The following is a 25,969-nucleotide window of genomic DNA, read 5'->3' as shown; positions in this document are numbered from 1 at the left end:
ACCTCCTGTCTTTTCTGGCGTGAGATCACAACTGTACCCCTGGCTGCCTTTAAACTCCCACTCTTCCGATCTTTAGCTCAAAGTACAGAAAGATCGGTCACCTGCACGGCGTGGGCCCCGGTGGGCTGACGGAAGGCTGCGGCCCGAGCCCAGAGGCCGAGCGGCCCGCGGTCGGCAGCGCCGCCACCGCCTCAGAAGCCGCGGCCGCCGCCTCAGCAGCCTGCCGAGCCACAACAACCTCCGCTTCCGCCTGTCGGCCGCCGTCTCTGACCCGCGGGGTCGCGCACGCGCACCGGTCGGTAGGAGGGGGCGCGGCCCAAGTTGCGCATGCGCTTTCGTCAGTCGCTTCTGCCCCCATCCCCCTACCCCCACCCCCCTGGCTGTCTGGACAGTGTCCGAGGAGCGTGCGCAGTGCACGCTGAGCCTTCTCGTTTCTGTTTTGCGTCTGTCTCCTCCGTTTGTCCTCCCTAGTTTTCCCGCAGGGTTCACCGTGAATCTGAGGGTTCCTGGGTCTTCGACCTCAGGGTTGTAACTTTCTGCAGGTATGGCGAGGGGCTGGCTAGGAGCGCAGTGCCTTCACAGATAATCCACTGAGAGCCCAGCACTGCGGGGCTGCGTGGGATGATGATTTTGCGGACACAGAAAACAGCCCCAGAGCCGGGTGTGGTGGCGCACGCCTTTAATCCCAGCACTTGGGAAGCAGAGGCAGGCGAATTTCTGAGTTGGAGGCCAGCATGGTCTACAGAATGAGTTCCAGGACAGCCAGGGCTATACAGAGAAACCGTGCCTCGAAAAAACTTTAAAAAAAAAAAAAAAAGAAAAGAAAAAAAAAGAAAGAAAGAAAAGAAAAGAAAAAAGAAAAGAGCCCCAGACAGGACAAGCTTCGGCACTCGTGCGATCCTGAGCTAGTTATTACATAACTGCAGGGTTGAGAAATGAAACGATGTATAGAGACAGGTATACACTGTAAAGCCTAGAGGTCATGGTTAAATTTGGTTTTGTTGTTGATTCTGTTTGGTTTTATTTTTTTGTTTGTTTTTATTATTTTCTTCTCCCAGTCAGTTTCTCCAAGTACGCCTAACTGTCCTGAAACTCACTCTGTAGACCAGGCTGTCCTCGAACTCAGAGATCTGCCTGCTTCTGCTTCCGGAGTTGTGGGATACAGTCCTGCCTCACCACCTTCTGGCCATTGTTTAGTTGTTTTGAGACAATGTCTGGTGTAGCCCAAGATACTGAGAACCCTATATATTGGAGAAAAATAAGCTGTGTTCTCTATGTATTGGAATCAGATGTCCTTGAACTTCTGACCCTCCTGCCTTTTCCACCTCGCCAGTGCCAGGGTTACAGGCTTCTGCTGAAGGCTTTGTGCTTCACAGATGGCAGGAAAGAACTAACTCAAGATTGTCCTCTGTGCAGGTGCTATAGTGAGCACACACACTGAGGAATGCACTTCAGTGTTAGAATGCTTGGGTTATAGCTCTGGGTTCAGTGTCTAGAATAAACACACAAACACAGACGACATAATCGACATGATGTCCAGTACACACACACCCACATAAGAGAAAGAAAGACAGAAAGACAGACAGAAAGAGAAAAACCAGGTAAGATAAGTGCATATTTGGAGAAAAAAACATGACACGACAGGGCAGATAATATTATGTACATGCTATAATGTAAGAGGTCCGGGAGAGACCATGTATACAAATGGTACCTGTAACAGGAACATACAATATATAGAGGTACTCACACTATTTCCTATGTAATATGTCTCATATCCTTTTAATGCCAGGGTTTCCCAACTTCTGCTCACATTTCATGTCCTAATAACCCTTTCTGGGTACATGTATGTGTGTCTATGAACCATAGACCTCAGTAGTAATGTCAACTCATGATGACCACCAAAAAATTTGCATGGATCTCGCCAAATCACACCTCCCTCATGGAGAATAATGGGCATATATAAAAATGCACCATGCATCCACACAGTGTAGATCATCTGACTGTGTCGGACATTAGTTTATGGTGCTGAGGTTGACCTAGAGTCTTCATCATGCTAAGCACAAGCCATTCTGCTGAGGCACACCCCCAAGTCAAGTGTTAGATAACTCTAAGTAGTGTGACACACACTAACGTGATAGTTCTACATTCTGTACTTTAGGCAATGGAAACCTGCCCCCACCTTTGCAATAGGTACTGTAATTGTCCCCATTTTACAGAGGAAGAAGCTGAGGCTCAGAGAGGCTAACATATCTAGGACCTCACTGTCAGTGGATAGCAGAAGCAGATGTGTAAACCAGTCAAACACAAGATCACTTATGTCTTTACAACACCATGTCAATAATATAAAACTATACACCGTGTGGTCGTTTATGAAATATGATTGAGGCAGGAAGCCTACATTAGTCTAACCTCATTCTGATTGACAAAGAGAAAACAAAGATGCACTGTGGTATAGAAGATGCCAGTGCCAGGAAACTAGCATTGCTAATCAGGAGGGGACAAGGAGTCACAGCTCTTCCTGGATGTCAGCCACTCAAGCCTGTCCCTAGCTCTTCCCTCCCTGCACCCTCTCTCCCTTTCTTTGCTGGCTAGCCTGGGCTAGCTTGGACATTCAAGGCTGCCCTGCCTCTGCCTCTGCCTCTGATGTGCTAGGGATACAGCCATGCATCCTCAGGACTCCATGCTATTTTCTGATCTATCCTGTTTCTCATCCTTCAGGTCATTTAGCCTGAGGAGCTGTTCTGACTCTAGCACCAAGCCCCAGGGAATGGCTGTCTAAAAGACAACGCAGTCCTTGTCTTGTGGGGCTTACCATAGAAGCAGTTAGGAGAACTGTTAATGTTTGTAGAGGTTAAATACTCCATGACAGTTATGAAAAAGGGACATTGGGGGTGGGAGCCCACCACAAAAATGCCACAGTCAGCATGGGGAAAAGAAATAAAATCTACAGAGAAGAGGGCAAGGCTGAGGTGTAACAGTGAGTAGAAATTGACCAACCAGGTGAAGCAGGGGAACAGGCTCTGGTCTGGCGGCACAAAGGTGCCAAGGCCTGGAGAGAAGCAGGACAGAGTGCTTGCCTAGTGTGCACAAAGGCCAGATTCCCCAGGGATACACAACACAGAAGTGGCAGCATAAGCCTGGAACCTCTGCCTCCACATCAGGGTGTTGTCCTTCATAGACTTCGGCCTCAGCATGGAAAGACGAAAATTGAAAGAGGCTCATGAGTCTGGAGTTTGGGGTTTGGGGTTTGTTTTGTTTTAACTACAAAATGCAGCCAAATTTTGATGAATTGGTACATCTTGAGATTTTCATGGTTTACTATTTGATCTTTTGTTAGCTGGGCACAACAGTCCATATGTCCCTCCCTTGCCAGCTATGTAAGGAGACTAAGGCAGGAGGATTGCCTGGACCCAAGCACATGAGACAGCTTGGGCTGTTGAGCAAGATTTTTTTTTTCTCTCAAGAATAAAAGAGAAAAAAGACGAAAGGTTCTTTTTTTTTTTTTTTAAGGAGCTGCTTGGCCCCTCTTCTCTTTAAGCTCTCACGTTTCTTTCTTTTTTTTCCCAAAGATTTAATGGGCCCTCTTCTCTTTAAGCTCTCACGTTTCTTTCTTTTTTTTCCCAAAGATTTATTTATTATTGTATCTAAGTACAATGTAGTTGTCTTCAGATGTACCTGAAGAGGGCATCAGATTTCATTACAGACGGTTGTGAGCCACCATGTGGTTGCTGGGATTTGAACTCAGGACCTTTGGAAGACCAGTCAGTGCTCTTAACCACTGAGCCATCTCTCCAGCCCCGAAAGGTTCCTTTTTTAGGTCTTGGTTTTGTTTGCTAGTCAGTTTCTGTGTCTATTCAGAGTTTGTTTCTGTGTCTGAGATAGGGTCTCATGTAGCCCAGGCTGGCCTGGAGACACTGAGACACCCCCAGCTTCTGTCTCCCTGGTGCTGAGATTATAGGTGTAGCCCTGCAAGCCCCAATAAAAGCCTACTTTCTCATTGTTGAATAAGAGGGCCTCCAGAGTTAGGAATCCAGGCCTCTTGGTGTTCTAGCGATGGGGTCCAGAGACAGTTTACCTCTCAGGGCTCTGGACCCAGTCAGTGGATTGATCTCACGACAGATTTGTATTGAGATATCTTTGTTGGGAGCTGTTGCATCCTGAGAGGTGCAGACCAGCTAGAGGAAGCAAGTCACTGGTGTGTGCCCTGGGGTCCTGCCCTGGCCATTTCCTATGTTCCCTCTCTGCTTCCTGCTTGGCCATGAAGTACAAACCTCTTTTCTGTCATGATGCTCTGGCCAAGTGCATGGAGCTGCATGCACAGCCACGAAATAAGCTCTCTGAAACTCTGCCCCAGAACAAATCCTTCCCTTGTGCTACTCTGTCAGGGAGTGGGTCACAGCAATGAAAAGGGTTACTAACACACAGGTTCTTTAAGTTTTCCAGGTCAGCTAGTATCTCCTGCAGTTGGACTGTCACACACTGTTTCCAGTGAAGATTTTAAATGGGGATAAGACAGGCTGGTGATGCAGGACTTTAATCCTAGCACTTGGGAGGCAGAGGCAGGTTGACCTCTAAGTTTGAGGCCAACCTGGACTACAGGGTGAGTTCCAAGACAGCCAAGGCTACATGAATAAACTCTGTGTCAAAAACAAAACAAAAACAAACTAACCATGAAAACAAAATGGGGTTAAGATGTGGTCACATCTGTGGCTTTGAAGGATTTCTCTGGCTGTTGAGGGAGGAAGGAGGAAAGAGCAGGGAGCCACCAGGGTCCCTGAAGAGACATCTGCAGTGAGAGAAGAAGGCAGGAGATTGGGGTCTCAGGAGCAAGCACAGACAGGGCTGAGGCAGGTGAATTGGGACTGAGGAAACTCAGGGCTCAACCCCCCTTTTCCGTGGTTATAGCAGTTGAGGGTGAAGGCCCCTTGTGAACAGTCATTGAAGCCAGCTGTGGGTGGGGCTTGAGCGTTGGTTGGACCTTAGCCGGGAGCTGTGGGTGGCAGCCAGCTCAGGGATACCCTACCCTAACTTAACCCCAACCCTGGACAGAAGCTGTGGCTCAGGCTGCCCTGAACCTTCTCCCCACACAGCCTCCATCTCACCATGTGGGTAAGAAGACTTTTCCAGCCTTCCTCTCTGCACTGGGCATGGAGGACCACGGCCCTGAACCATCCCCTGGGCAGGCATCAGGGAGTCCTCCGCTGGTCACATTCTGGAGGCCGAAGCTACAGAGCAGTCATTTTTGACATGGGCGGAGTTCTCGTGCCTTCTCCAGGGACAGTGGCTGAGGGTAAGCTCCTTATTCTTTTTAACTCTTAGGAAGTGGGAGTGGGAAAATGGAGACAGATAGGCCTGAGGGTCAAATTCTAAGCCCCACTTAAGGGCAGTGTTTGAGGAAAATTATTCAGCTGCCCAGAGTCGTTTTTCTTAATGACCTATGGAAAATAAGGTAGATCAATTGGTAGCATGCGTGAAGCCCGGGGTTCAGTCCTTAGCACTACATAAGCCAGATGTGGCATTTGGTAGGTTGAAGCAGGAGAATCAGTTGTTCTGGGTCATCCTCTGCTAAACAGTAAATTCAAGGATAGCCTGACCTAGATGAAACCATTACGTCCTGACTCTGAGGGATACCCAGAGGAGCCCCAGATTTCGAAGTCAGCTGCAACTTGCAAAAGAATCTTTTTATTATTTCGAGTCTTGACTCAGATTGCAAGCATCCCCACCTCGATGTAGGTGCTGGCATGCAACCACGAGTCCAGAAAGCATTGAGTTTATATATAGTGCAGTTAGGAATTCTTTGAATGCTTAGGGTGAAGGGGAGTGGAGGCGGGCTTAGGTTGTAAGTCAAACAGGATACTATTTGGTGGGACGGAACTGTAGCTGGGAAGAGAATTAAAAAGTACCTTTCGGGGCTGGTGAGATGGCTCAGTGGGTAAGAGCACCCGACTGCTCTTCCGAAGGTCCAGAGTTCAAATCCCAGCAACCACATGGTGGCTCACAACCATCCGTAACAAGATCTGGCGCCCTCTTCTGGAGTGTCTGAAGACAGCTACAGTGTACTTACATATAATAAATAAATAAATCTTTAAAAAAAAAAAGTACCTTTTGTGGGGTTATCAGGAACTAATTTTCTGGCTGGCCATTACTGTCTGTGAACTCTGATTGCCTTTGTTTTATCATTCAGACATGGGGCCTTAGTCTTCTTTGAGTTTGTTATTTGTTTAAGGTCCCAAGGACAGGCACCTGGAGAGCTCGGCCGTTTATCAGAGAGCGAGCTAGTTTTTGTCAATGTAGAGATGGGGAGGCTGTCTCAAACTAGCATTTGTGGCTGCTCAGGGTGTTTTCATTAAGGGGGGTTTTGGTTTGGTTTGGTTTGGTTTGGTTTGGTTTATTTGTTTGTTTGTTTGTTTTGTTTTCGAGGCAGGGTTTCTCTGTATAGTCCTGGCTGTCCTGGAACTCACTTTGTAGATCAGGCTGGCCTCGAACTCAGAAATCTGCCTGCCTCTGCCTCCGGAGTGCTAGGATGCGCCCAGCATTAAGGGAGGTTTTTATGGACAGTGCCATTCTAGTGCCAGACTGGGTTCCCTCAGAGTGGTCAGGGAGGGGGAGGGAGCCCTGAGCTTGCTGCAGGGGGGACTCAGCACAGAAACCAGCTGTCTGCATACTGTATTTGCCCCGGCAGGAGGGAAAATGGGAGCTTCTTTGAGGAAAACACAGAGGCAGACTGTCTGCACACAACACTGGATTCCCTTTGGTGAGGCTTCCAAGAAACAGGACAATTAACTGCAGAGAGTAGTTTGGAGGCTACAACAAAACACTGTCTATAAATAAATAGTGACACAAGGAACTCTGTCTTTTGCCCCAGTATCATGATGTGGGCTGTTTTCTTCTGCCGTGCCAGTGAACTGAAGCCTCAAAATTGAGTCCACGTAAATCTTTCCTCCTTTAAAAATTGTTGGGGGCCGGCCAGCAGCCCACAACGTGAACGGTTCCACTGAGATGACAGCTCCGAGCTGAAAAGAGAGGAAGCTAGACGGGGAGGAAGAAGAAACGAGGCCAAGACAAGTTCATCCTGTTCAAAGCCCAATTTTACTTGTTCAGACACTCAGTTATAAAGGAAGCGGGAGGGAACCCGATTCCCGCCGAATGGTCTCGGGGTCCAGTAGCAGGGTGAACACGTGTGTGGCTCCAAGCAGCAAAGCGGCATGGTCCAGCAGTGGGCGTGGCATAACGAATGAGCAGGAAACTCCACCCTTGAGCAAGCAGGTTCCAGGCTGGAGGAAGGGAGACTACAAAAAATAACTAAACAATCGGCTGGAGAGGTGGCTCAGTGGTTAAGAGCACTGACTGCTCTTTCAGAGGTCCTGAGTTCAATTCCCAGGTGGCTCACGACTATCAGGAATGGGATCTGATGCCCTCTTCTTGGTGTGTCTAAAGACAGCTATAGTGTAGTACATATAAATAAATAAATAAATAAATTAATTAATAATAAATAAAAGTGACAGTGGCTAGCTGTGGCACAGGCTGACCGACTAGGCCCTGGGAATACATGGCTTGGGCTGAGATGTATTTCGGTGGTAGAGGGCTTGCCTACTACCCACCAGGCCCTTGGTCCATTCTCAGCTCTGCAAGAAGACAGTGGGGAAGAGGGGAGGAGACTGGGAGGAGCCGAAGGTCACACAGCCTCTTCCCAGCTGTGTACCACAGACCTGGGTCTGAGTGCCAGGACAGAAACTGCTTTGTTGTCATCTTGCCCCTGCCCCTTCCCATTGCCATCCATGATAAACTCCATGAGCAAGAGCAGCGTGGGAAGAAAGAGTCTTTATTTGAGTTCCACACCCAGGCCAGAGTCTATCATGGAGAGAACTCAGTGCAGGGATTCAAGGCAGGAACCTGAGGGCAGGAACAGAAGCAGCAGCCATGGAGGACTGTTGCTTGTTGGCTTCCTCCTGTTCTGCCCAGTTCTCGTGAACCCCAGAAGAACATCAGGAATTGCAAGTCAAATATAAAAACAAAGAGAGCCTTTATTTCACGAATCAGACCCAGATTGCAAGCCTTTCCTGCCGCAGACCCGCTGGGCCCCTGTGTCTGCGTAAAACGAGTCTCTCGAGCAGATGGACAAAGAGTCGGATGAAGTGACAAACAGACATACACAGGAGAGGTTGTGCAGAATCTGAATGTAATCTTCTGGTCGAGCCTCAGACTTTTTATATTACAGCGAATATCAAAAATTGCAAATCATAACAGGCAAGGTACATTGAAGTTTTCCAGGTGCAAGAGGAGTGACTTCAAAAGGAACCAGATAAATGTTTACACTAGGGATTAGCACAGATGCAAGAGTTTCACAATTTAGTGTTAATAGCACCAGGGGGTTATTAACTCTTGACAGGCTTCAAGAATAATGTAGTGTCACTGACCCCGAAATTCTCTAGGCCTTGTTAAATTTTATCTTGTCTGGAAAATCCCCATTTATCAGGATAGTATATTAATTTGCTCTTGGCATGGAATGTAGCTTGTGGTAAAATTTTTATCTCAGTGAGAATTCCAGTCTCTTTCTGCAGACAACTGAGTTAATGGCTCTGATTTATTGTAGTGCTTAATTAGTTACTGAATAGGTTAAGCTCCTTGCTGCTATCTGGGATCTTGGAACACTGGGAGAGGTTTTAGCTAATTCAGAATACAATCTTAAAAGGCATTTACCAATAAGGTAATACTAAATAGAGAGCACGTGGATCCATACACTAGACTAATGCGGGAGTGGAAAATTATTTTTATGGGTTATATGGATTAGGGAGAGAGTGCCAGACTCCAGGAAGAGAGTTTCCTTGAAACTCTTTGCTTCATGAGCCAGCTTCCCAGCTTTCGCTTTGTCAAACTGACTCAACCAAAGTACGTGGCAGTGATATATATATATATATATATATATATATATATATATATATATAATCTATCTATATACATATATAGTATATATAGATAGAGATAGATAGAGATCTATAGATACATATATATATATACTATATATACTCTCTATATCTATCTATAGATATCTATCTATCTATAGATATATATAGAGAGAGTATATATAGTATATATAGAGAGAATATATATGTGTGTGTATATATATATATATATACATATATATATATATATATATATATATATATATATATATATATGTATAAGCTGGAATCCTCAAACTGGTCTGTGACATGGGAAAGCCATCCTTCAAACCTGATAACATTGCTCAGACAGAGGGGAGGAACCATGGAGCCAGGAGGGGACCCTCCTGACCTGGGAAGTAACTTTATGGTGCTGTCAGGAGCTAGTGTATTTTTACAAACTGTCACAGCTGTCTGGGAACACTTAATTGTCCTTTTCTCATGGTCCAAGAGTAGGCCTCTTATCATTTTAAGGATGTTTGGTCCTTGCTCCCTTCAAGGGCAGGAGCCATCTGCACTGAGAAATGTTGGTTTTCTATCAAAGGATTTCAAGGATGGAGAGTTCAGGAGCATCCTCACCTGTATCTGGGAAGCTCCAGGATGCCCTGTCAGGGAAACAAAAAACAACAAACAAACAAACAAAAAACAGAGAGAGGAAAATGCCAACCTGCTCCATGCCACTGGCATTATTATCCAGAGAAAATGGTGCTAGAAACTGGCCCTGTCATCATCGTCTCCACGGGGCTGATCTAGGAACAAGTAGAATCTCTTACAGCTTCCTGGTGCTGCAGAAGTGATTTCGGGTGTCCCTAATTGTTTGTTTAGTCGTTGTTGTTTTTGTTTTGAGCCAGGGTTTCACTGTGTAGTTCTGGCTGTCCTAGAATTGCTCTGTCCCAGAGATCTGCCTGCCACCACCTCCTAACAGCTAGGATTAAAGGAGTGTACCACCACAGCTTAAATTCGTTTCTTTAGGAAAAGAAAGGCCAAGTAGCAGGGGACATCCAACCTCCAATTTCTGGTTCCCAGGCTTAGAGACTTACCACCCTCTCCAGCCTCAGTCTCCCCGTCCACCAAGTTCAGATACAGATCGTAGTGCTGCCTGGAAGTCCAGGGCCCTGGTGGGGACCGGTGTTCAGCCAGTGGCAGTGTCTGCCCTCAGAGTGTGGGCCATGTCACTGACTCACACATCCGCAGGGTGGTTATGGGTAATCAGTTCTCCCTCCATTCTCCATAGGCCAGGCAAGCTCGGCATCAGCCCAACAAAGTGGAAAGCTCACTGAGTCCATGGCTGAGCTGGCCTGGGATTTTGCCACCAAAGAAGGGTTCCGGGTTTTCAAAGAGATGCCAGCCACCAAAACACTGACCAGATCCTACCATGCCTGGGCGGGGCCGAGGTCCCCGAGGACTCCCACGGGTGTGAGGGGTCACAGCACTGTAGCAGCTGCTTCCCCTTCTCACGAGGCAAAGGGAGGCCTGGTCGTCTCTCCAGAGGGCCTGTCTCCTCCAGTCAGAAAGTTGTGTGAGCAGCTGATGCAGTTTATAGAACAGAAGGTGTACCCGCTGGAGCCAGAGCTGCAGAGACACCAGGCCTCGGCCGACAGGTGGAGCCCTTCCCCGCTGATAGAAGACCTCAAGGTAAGCCAGCCTTTCAGGGTGACTGACCCTAGCCACTGAGGCCAGAGGCAAGGAGGCTGACAGGAATCCTCTTGGTATCCCATCACTAGGGAGAAGCAGCTGCTGGTTAATCAGGTTTCATCCTGTCACTGGGGGCGGGGCATGTGTGGCTGGGATGAGAAAGGGGAGTGGTAAGTTCTTCTGTGATCCCCATACTTGGGAGATGGAAGTGGGAGGGTAAAAAGTTCACACTGACCCCAGCTACTTGAGACCCTGTCTCAAGATGGAGTAATACGACCTGTGGCTTAGAGAGACTCATCAGGTCAAATGGACATCTGTCACACAGAGTTCAGAAACAAGCCACATTAGGGGAATTCTGTAGCCAAATTCTCTTTAGAGATGGTATCAGAAGCAGAAAGCAGAGCATTTGTAAAGTGTCCCCCTCACCCTGCTTTGGCTGCTACAGTTCTCTCACCATTCTGACACACACCTTCAGTCTGTGGTGCCTGTGGTCAGTCAGGACAACACAGGTAGGGAGCCTGTGGAAGGCAGCTCACCTCAGGGTGACAGTCAGAGGCAGAAGGGGACACGTAAACCTATACCAGATGCCTTCCTTTCTCCACCATTTATTCCATATGGACCTTTGGCCTAGGGGCTGGTGCTGCCCACATCAGTAGAGAGGTTCACTATTTAGTTGAGTAAATAACTCTGGAAAGGACGCTTGCTCAGGGCCAGCCCTCAGAGGTCTCAGAAGTCCCCCTCAGGAGCTGGCTGTGTTCCAATAGGATTCCTGACTGTCACAGAAACAGTGTTAATCATGACGAGGCATCACCGGGCCTTGGATAGGGAGACATGGAATGAACTCACATGGGCCTTGCTAGTTCTCTCTCATTATGCCACCCACGCCTGCAGGTTTGTATCCAGCCAGTGGGTCTGCCTTGGCACTGCTTTGGGTATATGCTGTGTCTCTGACTGCACCTTTCACTCCCCATTGTGCGCCACTGCGCAGGATAAGATTTGACCTCAGCAGGAGAGATGACTCAAGGTTAAGAGAACATTCTGCTATTGTAGGGATGCAAGTTCAGTTCCCAGCACCCGTATCAGGCGACGCACAACTGCCTATAACTCTAGGTCCAGACATTCCAACACCACACCTCTCACCTCCATGGGCCCTGCATTCACATTCATACACATATGTTATTTTCCTTGTTTGTTTGTTTGTTTTGAGACAGGGTTTTTCTGTGTATCCCTGGCTGTCCTGGAATCTGCTTTGTAGAACAAATTAGGCTTGAAATCACAGAGAGCCTCCTGCCTCTGCATGCCTGGTGTGCACCACTACAACCCAGATTTTGTTTTTTTGGTTTTTTTGTTTGTTTGTTTGTTTGTTTCATTTTGTTTTTTGAGGCAGCATCTCTTTGTGCAACCCCAGCTGGCCTGAAATTTAACATGTAGACCAGGCTAGCCTCAAACTCAAAGATCACATGCTTCTGCCTCCCAAGTGCTGGGGTTAAAGATGGATAATTGTTGCGGCTGGCCAGCAGCTCGCAATGAGAACGACTGAGATGGCAACTCGAGCTGAAAAGAGAGGAACTAGACGTGGCGAAAGAAGAAACGGAGCCAAGTCTCTGATCAAAGCACCATTTTTACTTGTTCAGACACTCAGTTATAAAGGAAGGGGGAAGGGGACCCGATTCCTGCCAAATAACTTGGGGTCCAGTAGCAGGGTGAACACGTGTGTGGCTCCAAACAGCAAAGCTGCACGGTCCAGCAGTGGGCGTGGCAGAACGAATGAGCAGGAAACTCCACCCCTGAGCAAGCAGGTTCCAGGCTGGGGGAGGGGAGACTATAGATAATACCACTTCTGACCAAATTTTTATTGTATGAATATATATATATATATATGTATATATATACACATATGTATAATATACATTATATATGTGTGTATATATATGAAATATATATTATACATGTGTATATATAAAATATATATGTATGTATATCTGTCTGTCTACCTGTCTATCTATCTATATATCTATATACACTTTTAAAGGTAAGATTCAATGATATTGCTCGCCTTTTCCCTGACAGGAGAAAGCCAAGGCTGAAGGACTTTGGAATCTTTTCCTACCCTTGGAGACTGATCCTGAGAAAAAGTACGGAGCAGGGCTGACTAACGTGGAATATGCACATCTGTGTGAAGTGATGGGCATGTCTCTGTATGCTTCTGAGGTACAGTCTTTTTTTTTTTTTTTTTTGGTTTTTTTCGGACAGGGTTTCTCTGTATAGCCCTGGCTGTCCTGGAACTCACTTTGTAGACCAGGCTGGCCTCGAACTCAGAAATCCGCCTGCCTCTGCCTCCCGAGTGCTGTGATTAAAGGCGTGCGCCACCACGCCCGGCCGAGGTACAGTCTTAACAGTTCTCTCAGCCTGTGAGAACACGTCCCCCTACCCCCCAAACACATACACACATGGCCAGCAGAAACCACTGCATGTGGAAAGTCCATCTCAGGGCTCCACACAGCTGGAATCTCCTATGGGCAAGGCAGGCAAGTTTAGGCAGCTGAAAAAAGCCTGTATAGATAATCCACTCAGGGGAACCACCTAGGGGCTTCTGTTTCCGGGTCCTTAAACTCAGAGAGGGGGGTTTAAGATTAAACTTCAATGTGGGTCTGGCTCTTCTGAGGGGAGAGGAAACACTTTCATGAGTTGTCTGTCAGAGAGTCAGAAATGTGCCTCTTCCAAGAGGTCGGAGACATAGGGGACACAAATGATTTTCTTCTCCTCAGATATTTAATTGCACTGTCCCTGATATGGGGACTATGGAGATCCTAGTGCGGTATGGCACTAAGGAGCAGAAGGCCTGCTGGCTGGTGCCGCTGTTGGAAGGCAGGATCCATTCATGCTTCGCCATGACTGATCGCAAGGTACCATGTTTGTTTCTTTGCCTTTGACTAGCCTGCAGTTGCTGTCTGCTCCTGTGTGATGTAGGTCCTTAGGAACTCTAACCAGCATGTGCTCTCTCTTGTCCAGGTGGCCTCCTCAGATGCCTCTAACATCGAGGCTTCCATCAAAGAGGAAGATGGCTCCTATGTCATAAATGGTCACAAGTGGTGGACCTCAGGTACTTGGAGAGGAATATGCTTTTTAAACTTTTCAGTCTGTGTGGATGAGGAGGCCTCTGGGGCCCAATTTGAGCAGTATGTCAGGGTGGGGGGCTGTGTTGGAGGCTCTTGAGGACCAAATGACCACACCTATGGCTGAACCCCTGCAGGCAGATTGCTTGGATTCGGTTAACTGAACCTTCTCTCTTTATTCTGCCCCTGCCATTTTGGCTGGCAGTCTTCTTGGAGGGGGAGGGAAAAAGCCCACATCCAGCCAGAGTTCCTCCCATTCTCTGGGCAGGCAGACATGGGGGGGGGCTGCCAGACACTTTCCACTAGGCCCTGGGTGGGCATCTAAGCCACCGACCCCACTTGACAGGGTGTGGACAAGGGGCAGCCCCTGATACCAGGGGCCCTTAGGTGACACCCTTGGCCCCAGGGTTATGGGAGAGAGGGCAGAGGGAGAGAAGTTCCCACATAGGTGAGAGTACTTAGTCCAGGCCTTGACTGGAGCACAGGAAGGCTTTCCATTGGGAGATTAGAAACGACTCATTAGGAGAAAGCCTATCCCATGTCCAAGCGCAGCGGGCCTTGATGAACAGAGACAGTCTATGTTTTAGAGTTTTATTTTAGTAAGGCAGGGAGAAAGGAGAGAAGAGAGAGAGACAGAGAGAGAGAGGGAGAGAGAGGGGCAGGCCATGACCAAAAGGAGAGAAGGGGGAAAGAGAAAGAGAAGAAAGGCTAGAGTAAGAGATGAGAGAGAGTAAGAGGTTAGAGAGAAAGCGGAAGAGAGGAAGAGGGGGAGAGAGTAAGAGAGTAAGAGGAGAGAGTAAGAGAGTGAGGTGGGGCCAAGCAACTCCTCTTATGGTGGCTGTTATCTATGGTGTTGCTAGGTAACTTGGGAGGAGTGCAGCCTGGAGGTCAGAAGCTTGGGACATTGTCTATGTGACTACTAACCACACTTCTCCTGTGGGGGCTGTGGGGGCGGTAACTTCGACAGGAGCCTTGAGTCTAGGAGACATGAGGGAACACCTACCATGGCATGTAGGTGAATTATCACCATTCCAGGGTTCAGATCTCAGCTCAACTGGAGACCAGACTGTGTATAGCCCAATGCCCCACATAGGGGACCTGGGTTCAGTTCCTGGCAGCCACATGGCTGCTCACATCTTATCATTCCAATTCCAGGGGATCTGATGCCCCCTTCTGACTTTGTGCACCACCCATCTTGTGGTGTGCATACATACACACATGCAGGCAAAGCACACACAAAAATTAATTTTTTTTTGTTTTTTGTTTTTGTTCTTTGAGACAGGGTTTCTCTGTGTAGCCCTGGCTGTCCTGGAACTCACTTTGTAGACCAGGCTGGCCTTGAACTCAGAAATCCACCTGCCTCTGCCTCCTGAATGCTGGAATTAAAGGCGTGTGCCACCACGCCCGGCTAAAATTAATGTTTTTTGTTTTGTTTTGTTTTGTTTTGTTTTGTTTTGTTTTAAAGATTTTTGTAAGTACACTGTAGCTGTCTTCAGACACCCCAGAAGAGGGCATCAGATCTCATTACGGATGGTTGTGAGCCACCATGTGGTTTCTGGTATTTGAACTCACGACCTTCAGAAGAGCAGTCGGTGCTCTAAACTGCTGAGCCATCTCTCCAGCCCTAAAATTAATGTTTTTTTTTTTTTTTTTTTTTTTTTAAGATTTATTTATTTTATATAAGTACACTGCAGCTGTCTTCAGACACTCCAGAAGAGGGCGCCAGATCTCGTTACGGATGGTTGTGAGCCACCATGTGGTTGCTGGGATTTGAACTCTGGACCTTCGGAAAAGCAGTCGGGTGCTCTTACCCACTGAGCCATCTCACCAGCCCAAAATTAATGTTTTTAACCTTATGATTGTTATAAAGTGAATGCTTACCACCTGCTCACTGAGACATTTGACTTTTCCTCCATCCCCCTCTGTAATAGATTCTGACTCATGTTACAGAAGCACCCTCAGAATTCATCCTGCCTCCTCTTTTCTCATGTTCTTAGGTACCTGTTGACCACGTGGGAAAATCCAATATTCAGAACCACCTATGACTAGAGAAAAGGGAGAAGGGGGTAGGGCAGGTTTGGGAGAAAGAGAGAGAGAGAGAGAGAGAGAGAGAGAGAGAGAGAGAGAGAGAGAAGTGTGCCTTGTCTTGTGCTTTGGGCACGTGTTCCATCTCGATCTGTGTCCCCAGTCCCTCTCTCCATCACGGTGGATTCTGAACTACTCGCTCTGTTTGCTCAGTGTGCCAGTTGGGCATACGTGTTACACTTTTTCCCCAAGATTGATTGATTGATTGATTGATTTAATGTATATGGGGTACATGGTAGCTGAACCGATGGTTGTGAGACTTCATGTGGGTGTTGGGAGTTGGATTTTTTAGGACTTCTGCTCACACCGGTCAACTCTGCTTGCTCAGTCCCTGGTTGCTCCTGCCTAAAAATTTATTTATTATATGTATGTATTCTGTAACTGTCTTCAGACACACCAGAAGAGGGCGTCAGATCTCATTACGGATGGTTGTGAGCCACCATGTGGTTTCTGGGAATTGAACTCAAGACCTTCAGAAGAGCAGTAGGCGCTCTTAACCACTGAGCCATCTCTCCAGCCTACATGTTACGCTTCTGACATGGAGAGAACAGAGCTGGTATTCTCACAGAGGCCAGCCAGAGAAGCTTCCAGGCCTCCCAGAAAACACAACAATGGCTTGCTGGAAGAGCAGAGGTTTCTTGGAGTCTGAAGCAGTTTTCTGAAGCACACACCAGAAGGGAAGCCTGAGAAGCAGTTCAGAGGTCTGTGTGGTATTTCCAGGAGGGCCTCTGTCCTCAGTGTACAACCACAAGTGTCCACAGGAGGGCGCACTCTCATCTAAGGCTTTTTTAACCAGTTCTATCTTGGTTGCTCCCCTGGGGATGGATTTGTGAGCTGTTTTGTCCCTTCCATGGTGGACATCCTCCATGTGGCCCACTACCTCATGTGGAGCTTAGCATTCCAGAGGCACTGTGAACACCTGCTTTGATATCTTGTTTCTGTTTTTTAAGTCTAACATGATAGTTTTTAAACTTTGTTTCTCATGGAGATGGACAGAGGTCTAGGCAGTTAAAGGCACTGAGTGCTTTAGCAGAAGACCAGCACTCACCCACAGTGCAGCTCCCAACTAGATATGACTCTGGTTCCTTCTCCTGGCCTCTGTGAGCATTACACACATATACAAACACTTACACAGGAAAGTTAAAACATTGCTCATATAGTAACTGTGGTAGGTTCCCATCTCCCTGTGATAAGTTTTGTCTGGTCTGAAGGCCGCATGTGCATCTCTGATCCTGTGGCTCTATGTGCATTCTGGGGCCTATACTTGGCTCTCTGATCCTATAGATCTATCAGGTCATAGGTTTGCTTTTCACAGGCCGGGGCTCCATGTGGTCAGAGGATCCATAGTCCTGGAATCCACTGATAGGCTCTGTCCCTCTTCTTCCTGACAGGCATCCTGCATCCGCACTGCAAACTCTGTGTGTTTATGGGAAAAACAGACCCACAGGCCCCAAGGCACCAGCAACAATCTATGCTCTTGGTTCCCATGGACTCTGCAGGAATCACAGTCATCCGGCCTCTGTCGGTGTTTGGTTTGGAGGATCCTCCAGGTTAGATCTCCCGGAGTCAGTCTCCCTGAGTGTGGCTCTAATACCTGACAGCACTTTGGGGAGCCCTGGTTCTGTTCAGAATTTGCCACATGCTAAGGATCTGAAGGTATTTGTGAGGCCCAGCCCAGACTTTCATTTCCTAAGGAGCATGGCCGCCCAGCAGACTGCCTGTAGGTGTTTCTGCTTGCCTTACCCTTCTGATCTCAGAAGATAAGCAAGATTCCATGAAAGGAGACAGGCAGGCAGAAGCACCAGGCCTGCATCCTCCTGGAAATGTCTTGTGTGGGCCACAGCCCCATGAGATTCCCTCACCTGTGTGAAGGGAGGGACCTCTCCACTGACCACATTCACACCAAGCCTGATTCATTGGGACCCACATGGTAGAGAAAACTAGCTGGCTCTGCTGGTTGTCCTCTGAGCTCCTCACACATGCTTGGGCATATGCACACACACACACACACACACCACACAACCAACACATAATACAAGTAAAAATAAATCAAATGGTCAATAATTTGTGGCCAGTGAGATGACTCAGTAGATAAAGATGCTTGCTGCAAGCCGGGCAGCCTGAGTTCTATCCTCAGGACCTACATGGTAGAAGAGACCTGACTCTTGAAAGTTCTCTTCTGATCTTCCCAAATGTACCATGCCTATATGCTGACATCATATACAGGCAGTGATGGCAAATGCCTTTAATACCAGCACTTGGGAAGCAGATTTAGGTAGGTCTCTGAGTTCAACTACACAGAGAAACCCTGTCTCAAGTAAGAAAAAAAGAAAGAAAAAAAAGGGAGAAACAAACAAAGAAACAAGTAAACAAATAAAATAACTTGTTTTTACTGTAGATATCAACTCCCTTTCTGTATTTCTTGGTCCACTGTCCCTCCCTTAGCTGTGACCCAGTTAGAAGCCTAAGGCCAGTGCCTGTAGATAGCCCTAACCAAAGCAAGGTATACAGACATCCAAAGAAACTGCATATTGGTGTTTCAGGTGGCCATGCTGAAGTACGGTTCAAGGATGTGCGTGTGCCCAAGGAAAACATACTTCTGGGCCCGGGCAGAGCCCTTGAGATCGCTCAGGGCAGGCTGGGGCGTGCCCGGATTCATAACTCCATGAGGTTGATTGGGTATTCAGAGAGGGCCTTGGCACTCATGAAGACACGGGTAAGACCCCTGTACCCACATTGACTCAAACCCACTGTTGCTGGCTGAGGAATTTCAAGCACTGGTCTCCCTCTAAGAACAGAGCTCACAGGGCAGTGTTCATGCCTGGAATCTGCATCTCTGTTTTGCATGTACTTTACATGGCTACAGCTGGCTTCTAGAGTAGGATGGGCACCTCTCTGTCTAGGTGGCCAGAAGCCAAGGCCTGGCTTCATGGTGGCTGAGGGCAAGGTTCCCAACCCCAGAGGATTGTGGCAGACAGGAACCATTTGTTCCCAGCACATCCCGAGGTTAGATCATGCATGGCCTGTTTGTGCCCCTGGGGTCACAGCAACTGGCCCTGTGCATAACAGCTTCCTTGGTCAGTATGTCCAGGCATGGTGTCTTATGCCTTTAGTTCTAGCACTGGTGAGCTGAGGCAGGAGGATTGCTGAAACTTTCAGACTAGAGTATGACATTGTCTCAAACAAAAGTCATTTGGCATGGGCCCCTTAAAGGCTGGGGACTCTGCTACTACCATGGCAGCAGAGTGAGGATCTGCAGGGGGTTCAGTTAGGTGTGACCAAGCTGGTGTGGGTTCAAACTTCAGGAGTCTTCGCTCACAGTTTGTCTTAGGCTTCTATAAGCAGTGCACAATTTGGTGAAAACTTATTCTGGTGATGAGTAAACCCTACGTGTAAATCAAAAATACAGGAAGCTCTGAGAAACCAGGGCCAGCCTGGTCTACAGAGTGAGTTCCAGGACAGCCAGGGCTACACAGAGAAACCCTGTCTCAAAAAAAAAAACAAAAAACAACAACAACAAAAAACAAGCATAAAAAAATTAACATAGGCAATTACTAGTTACATTTATACTTGCTTCTCCTGTTAGAGCAGTAGCAACTAGAAAGCCTGAAAAGGTATCAATAGTCATATGTGCATATGTTATTTTTTTAAAATCAGAAATAGGAGTGTCCATTTGCAGTAATTGATTAAGTATAAGTTAATTCCTGGAGAATTGACACCATTATGTGGAACAGGTAGACACTGAGGACACTGAGAACAAGTCTTTACCGTTTGACACGCACACTCTCTAACAATGCCTCATTATCTCACACCATTACTATTGTGATGATGTAAAGAAGGGGATTAAATGGCCAATTGTTCTTGTATAAGGCTTATAATTTGCCTGGTATATAAATCTGGGGCAACATCACCTTAAGAGGTCTTGTCCAGGCAATCTAGGATGAGTTCTTAAATGTCCAAAGATAGTCCTTTAAAGGAACAGTATTTTTTCTTAACTTGATTCATATAAGCATAAACAATTGCAATTTTGAGAATTAGCAGTATCCAAAAAGGGAACAATTTCAAGCAATTGTAAGCCCTGAGATGTGTATGTGTGTGTGTATATATATGTATATATGTGTGTATATATATACAAATATATACACACACATATACATATATATATACTGGCTTTCAGTATACAAATTAAAACTTGATTTTTCAACATTTCAAAACACTGGCTACAGCACACAATTCAATTATCTGTGCTGAAGGAGGAGGAAATTCAAAAGAATAAACATGTGATCTTGTCACATATACTTCTCTCTGGAAGAAGGGCTGTTTATAAATACAGTAGATGTATTCTTCATGGGATGCATACATAAATTTACAGAAAATACAAAAGCATTCATAGAAGCATTTTTTGTTGTTGTTTTGTTTTGTTTTCTGAGACAGGATTTCTCTGTGTAGCCCTGGCTGTCCTGGAACTCACTCTGTAGACCAGGATGGCCTTGAACTCAGAAATCCGCCTGCCTCTGCCTCCCGAGTGCTGTGATTAAAGGCATGCGCCACCACGCCCAGCCATAGAAGCAATTTTTAACAACTTATCTTTTGAATAATGATTATCAATTTTACCTAAAAAATTTGCTGTGCAATAGGCCAAGTATCAATGTTCTGCAATAACCAATTTATTTATTTTCTTTGGTTTTTCGAGACAGGGTTTCTCTGTAGCCCTGGCTGTCCTGGAACTCACTCTGTAGACCAGGCTGGCCTCGAACTCAGAAATCTGCCTGCCTCTGTCTCCCTAGTGCTGGGATCAAAGGTGTTCGCCTCCATGCCCGGCTGCAATAACCAATTTAATTGCTGTTCAAAACAAAGAACAGGCAGGTTTTTAAGACTTTTTTTTTTAAATACCTTCATGTTTTTATCCTGTAATTCTTTTTTAACACCACAACAGTGTCATAATAGGATGTGAAAACTTTACTTGGGCCGGGTGTGGTGGCGCACCAAACAAACAAACAAACAAACAAAACAAAACAATCTTTACTTGGAGACGAAGAAAGATGATTCTACATTAATATTCTCTTTTGCCAAAGAATTGCTGTGGGCACATTGAGTCACATTAACTAGAATACGCAGCTAATATTTGATTACCATTGGTTACAATTGATAACAGTTGATTGCAGAAACTTCCTCTACTTTCTTGCAAAGCCTTTGGTTTCTCACCAGTGAATTCGCATCTCCCTTGATAACATCCAACAAAGGCTTAAGTCCTCTGTGGTGAGCTTCAGGTGAGGTCTTAGCCAATCTCCTGGAAGCTTTGGAAAATCATTTGAAGCAAGCAGATACTATCATCAGGTAGGTGGTGGGATACTCGGTATTTTTTCCTGTATTTTGAATTAAAGCTGACAGTCACTTCACAGGATATATTATTTTTGTAAAAATTAATATCCTAGGGATAGATAAATAAAACACGCATCCTTTTGACTCTCGTTGCCCTTGGAGCTCAAGACTGTGAGGCTTGCAGTCACCAGCAGGTGGTGATGTGCGCCTTGGTGGAGTTCCCTCAGTCCTTCCTTCCTTCCTCCCTGGGAGTGGTCTTGGCCAGAAGCTGTGTCTGGCTGTCAGTAAAGGGGTGGGAGAAGAACTGGGCTGGGCAGTGGTGGCACATACCTTTAATCACAGACTAGGAATGCAGAGGCAGGTGTTCGAGACCAGCCTGGTTTACAGAGTGAGTTCCAGGACAGCACAGAGAAACCCTGTCTTGAAAAACAAAACAACAGGGATCTATCCCATAATCAGCCTCCAAATGCTGACACCATTGCATACACTAGCAAGATTTTGCTGAAAGGACCCTGATATAGCTGTCTCTTGTGAGACTATGCTGGGGCCTGGCAAACACAGAAGTGGATGCTCACAGCTATTGGATGGATCACAGGGCCCCAATGGAGGAGCTAGAGAAAGTATCCAAGGAGCTAAAGGGATCTGCAACCCTATAGGTGGAACAACATTATGAACTAACCAGTACCCCAGAGCTCTTGACTCTAGCTGCATATGTATCAAAAGATGGCCTAATCGGCCATCACTGGAAAGAGTGGCCCATTGGACACGCAAACTTTATATGCCCCAGTACTGGGGAATGCCAGGGCCAAAAAGTGGGAGCGGGTGGGTAGGGGAGTTGGGGGGAGGGTATGGGGGACTTTTGGGATAGCATTGGAAATGTAATTGAGGAAAATAACTAATAAAAAATATTTAGAAAAAAAGAAAAACAAAACAAGCCGAGGCGTGGTGGTGCACTCCGGAGGCAGAGGCAGGCGGATTTCTGAGTTCGAGGCCAGCCTGGTTTACAGAGTGAGTTCCATGACAGCCAGGGCTACACAGAAAAACCCTGTCTCGAAAAACCAAAAAAAGAAAAAAGAAAACCAATACAAAACACCTTGTCTCTCCTCAGCCTCAAAGGGAGCTTATTTCAGAGCCACATGTGAGTGTGCACTGCTCAGGAATATAGATTTAGATTACCTCAGATTCCACCTTGCTAAGGTTTACAATGTTTCTTGTTTTGTTTTGCATTTTTGGGTTGTTTTGTTTTGTTTTGTTTTTTGAGCCATGGTGTCTCTCTGTAGCACTGGCTGTCCTGGAACTAACTTGCTTTGTAAATCAGCCTGGCCTCAAACTCACAGAGATCCCCCTGCCTCTGCCTCTCAAGCACTAGGATAAAAGGTATGTGCCACAACTGCCTGGCTCTCTTTTCTTGAAAGACTTGATCTAACTGTGATCTCTTTCTCTCTCTCTCTCTCACACACACACATACACACAGCATAGACCTCATAGAGGTCCACCTTTGGGATTAAGCATCTGTGCTACCACATCCATCTTCATGCAGTTCGTATAGTAACAAAGGAGAAAGTCATAGAACACTTTCAGTTGTGTTGATGGTGCTTCAAGCAAACGAGGCAGAGACATATCTGCCGCAGACCCTCTGGGTCCCTTTGTCTGCATGGAACAAGTCTCTGGGGCAGGTGGGCAAGGCGTCGGCGGGTGACAGACAGACCAACACTCGATTGTGTAGAATCTGAATGTAGTCTCACAAAGTGAACACCAGTCTTATATAGTACAGAAAATACAAGGGGTCCGGAAGTCACAGCAGGCAAGGTACATTGAAGTTACCTGATACAAAACAAAGGAATAACTTCAAAAGGATTTACAGGAACCAGGTAAATGTTTACAGTAAAGATAAAGCAGTCCTGCCTAGGGTCAGCTTAGTGACAGGCAAGGATTTCACACTCTAGTGCTATACCTTAGAACCTTGTGAAGGCTAGCACCAGGGGGTTCTGCTCTTAGCAGGCCTCAGGAATAATGCAATATCACAACCCCCCTATTTCCTAGGCCTTGCTAAATTCTTATATGAGTGTAACTTTTAAGTATCTGGAAAATCTCCATTTGTCAGGAGAATTCACCAACTTGCTTCTAATATGCAATGCACTGTACTGAAGATTTCTATCTCAGTGGTTTTCCCTGGCTCTTTCATGGTAGTCCCTTGTTTGGGTGATATTTGCTACTGTCCTTAGTAAATATTTTGCAGATCAGCTCTGAGCTACTGGCTCCGTCTTTTGTTTGTTTGTTTTGGTTTGGTTTTTTGTTTTTTTTTTAAGATTTATTTATTTTTATTATATGTAAGTACACTGCAGCTGTCTTCAGACACTCCAGAAGAGGGTGCCAGATCTCGTTACGGATGGTTGTGAGCCACCATGTGGTTGCTGGGATTTGAACCTCGGACCTTCAGAAGAGAAGTCGGGTGCTCTTACCCACTGAGCCATCTCACCAGCCCCTTGTTTTGTTTTTTGAGACAGGGTTTCTCTGTATAGCCCTGGCTGTCCTGGAACTCACTCTGTAGACCAGGCTGGCCTCCAACTCAGAAATCTGCCTGCCTCTGCCTCCCGAGTGCTGGGATTAAAGGCTTGCGGCTCTGTCTTTTGTAATGCTTAATTAGTTACTGAATAGGTAACTTCTTTACTGCATTCCTGCTGGAACCCAAATTCATTGGCTTCTGGGATCTTGGAACACTGGGGAGGCTTAACTATATCAGAATTTAATCTTAAAAGGCATTTATAATAAAATACTAAGAGAAAGCTCGTAGTTCCATACACCAGACTAATGTGGGAATAGGGTATGAGTATATGGATAAATGAGAACGCCAAAGCTCCAGGAGGTGAGTTTCCATGAAACTTTTCCTCGTGAGTGCTTCCAGGCTTCTCAGCCTGCCAAGCAGACTTGACCGGAGTGTGTGGCACATCTCTGCTGTCTGTCTCTGATAACCTTCTCAGCTATTGGGTTGGTGGAAGGTAGCGATCTTCACATTCCAGACAGATTTCCCTTGGTCACAAGGTTTGTTGTCATGACAGAAGTGGGCAATAAATGGTTACTGAGGTCCTGTGAGTGATAGCCCAAGATTCAAGGCTCTGGACCTGTACCATTCCAAGCTCTCCAGGATCACTGTAGCTGTAATCAGCCACCAGCCTCTGCAGGACATTCTCTATAGGTGTGTCATCTGTAGTGAGCTCTGCATTGCCTACCTCAGACCCTCAACCCCAGTTAGCTGTCTGTCGGGCAGGCAGTTCCCACATCTGCTCTCTCTTGTCCTGTGTGCCTGGCTCCTCTGTAGTCATCCACTCAGAGCCTTCCAGGGCCTCTCTAGGCCTACTTCCTTAGCCTTGTCCCTCTGGTGTCTGTAGGTGATGTCCCGCATGGCCTTCGGGAAGCCCCTTGTGGAGCAGGGCACCATCCTGGCAGACATTGCCCGGTCACGTGTGGAGATCGAGCAGGCCCGGCTGCTGGTGCTGAAAGCTGCTCACCTCATGGATGTGGCTGGAAATAAGGTGGGAGTCTTCAGAAATGATAGGGGTCACCCTGAAGTAACACTGGAATCTACTCGTTTCTCCTTGTTTGGCAAACCGTGGGAAGGCTCAGCTCTTGGACAATGATGACTGCTACTGTTCTGTTTGAACTCTAGAGGGTCATCTATTGCAAACCAGAAAAGGCCCCAGGAGAAAGGTGAACTTCCACCAAGTGGTCAGCCCTGGACCATGCTGGTGCATGGAGGTAGATGAAGGAGGAGAGCTGGGAGAAAGGACCCCCGCAGACATGGTCCAAATACAGCATTAGTCTACACAGGAGCCTGTTCCCATAGCAACATTACCCATCTCCTATGGTGGGTGACCATGATGCATGTGGCTTGTTGTGCTATCCGGCCTCTTATGCAGGGGTCCTAGACCCAGGCAAGAGCTGCCCTATCAGGTAGTGGAGCCAGATATTCTGTCCCGGGTTCTTTGATGCCCTTGTTGCTGGCGGCCTGAGGATGCCTAGGTCTAGCTTTGGTCCACTGTTGACCACAGCACTGTATCCAGCATCTACCCTGACAGTCAGTTTGGCTTTCTGTTGTCCTCCTAGCTCCTCATCGTGTTTTTCTTTCCTCTGCCTTTTCCTACAGGCTGCAGCTTTAGAGATGGCCATGATTAAAATGGTCGTCCCTTCCATGGCCAATCAAGTAATTGACCGTGCTATTCAGGTGAGCAGCGCTGGACTGGCCTCCCGCTGTGCCTGCTACCTTCTTTTTCAAACGGAGCTAGCGCCCCCACCCCATCTCCCACCCCATCTCCCACCCCAGGCCTCCCAGAACAGTATGTCCCTTGTTCAGTGCATTCTACTTGCAAGTATTGAGACAGCTGTTGCCAGCTGTTTTGAGCATGCATTCACTCTTAGAACTCAGGCTTTCTTCTGTTTTCCACTCTGTGTCTTCCAGGCCTTTGGAGCAGCGGGCCTCAGCAGTGACTACCCCCTGGCTCAGTTCTTTGGCTGGGCCCGAACCCTGCGCTTAGGTGATGACCAGCTGAAGGTGGCTAAGATGGAACTGAAGAATCAGTCCAAGCTGCAGGAGCCAGCAGCGCCCAGAGTGTAGATGCTGAGTTTGGCATGGCCTACAATGTGTGGTTCTTACATCCTATCCAGCAGCTCAGTCTGCGACAGTTACTGTGACCTGAGCCTCCTGGGAGTCTCTTCAAGAAGATGTTTCTGGAGAGACTGAGTTCGAACATGCTTTAGGCATGGAGGAAGGAGATTTGCGTGCAAGCCTGGGTAGCTGTTCTTGAATTCTTCAGATTTGACCTGTTACAGCAGCTGTAACAATAAAAGTGACCCTTGCTGGGCAAAACTGCA

The 25,969-nt window shown here is 47.0% G+C and overlaps 1 protein-coding gene across 1 annotated transcript; it reads left to right on the top strand.

Moving 5' to 3' along the window:
* Positions 1-377: 377 nt before the first annotated feature.
* Positions 378-25,969, top strand: LOC110294930 (acyl-CoA dehydrogenase family member 10). The gene is made up of 11 exons (XM_085837112.1): positions 378-542; positions 5,091-5,290; positions 10,177-10,577; positions 12,648-12,788; positions 13,346-13,483; positions 13,590-13,680; positions 17,170-17,328; positions 18,322-18,494; positions 24,490-24,633; positions 25,245-25,322; positions 25,557-25,969. The coding sequence occupies exons 2-11, from the start codon at positions 5,104-5,106 to the stop codon at positions 25,710-25,712; spliced, it is 1,668 nt and encodes a 555-aa protein (XP_085693238.1). The 5' UTR covers positions 378-542; positions 5,091-5,103; the 3' UTR covers positions 25,713-25,969.

Source organism: Mus caroli, unplaced genomic scaffold, assembly GCF_978045245.1.
Source record: "Mus caroli unplaced genomic scaffold, Mus_caroli_1 scaffold_4, whole genome shotgun sequence".
NCBI lineage: Eukaryota > Metazoa > Chordata > Mammalia > Rodentia > Muridae > Mus > Mus caroli.
This window is presented reverse-complemented; position numbering and strand designations above follow the sequence as displayed.

Coding starts and splice junctions, on each gene's coding strand:
- LOC110294930 (XM_085837112.1), top strand. CDS start 5,104: ATGTGGGTAAGAAGACTTTTCCAGCCTTCCTCTCTGCACTGGGCATGG. Junction 12,789..13,345: donor TGTCTCTGTATGCTTCTGAG/GTACAGTCTTTT, acceptor TCTTCTCCTCAG/ATATTTAATTGCACTGTCCC. Junction 25,323..25,556: donor TAATTGACCGTGCTATTCAG/GTGAGCAGCGCT, acceptor TGTGTCTTCCAG/GCCTTTGGAGCAGCGGGCCT.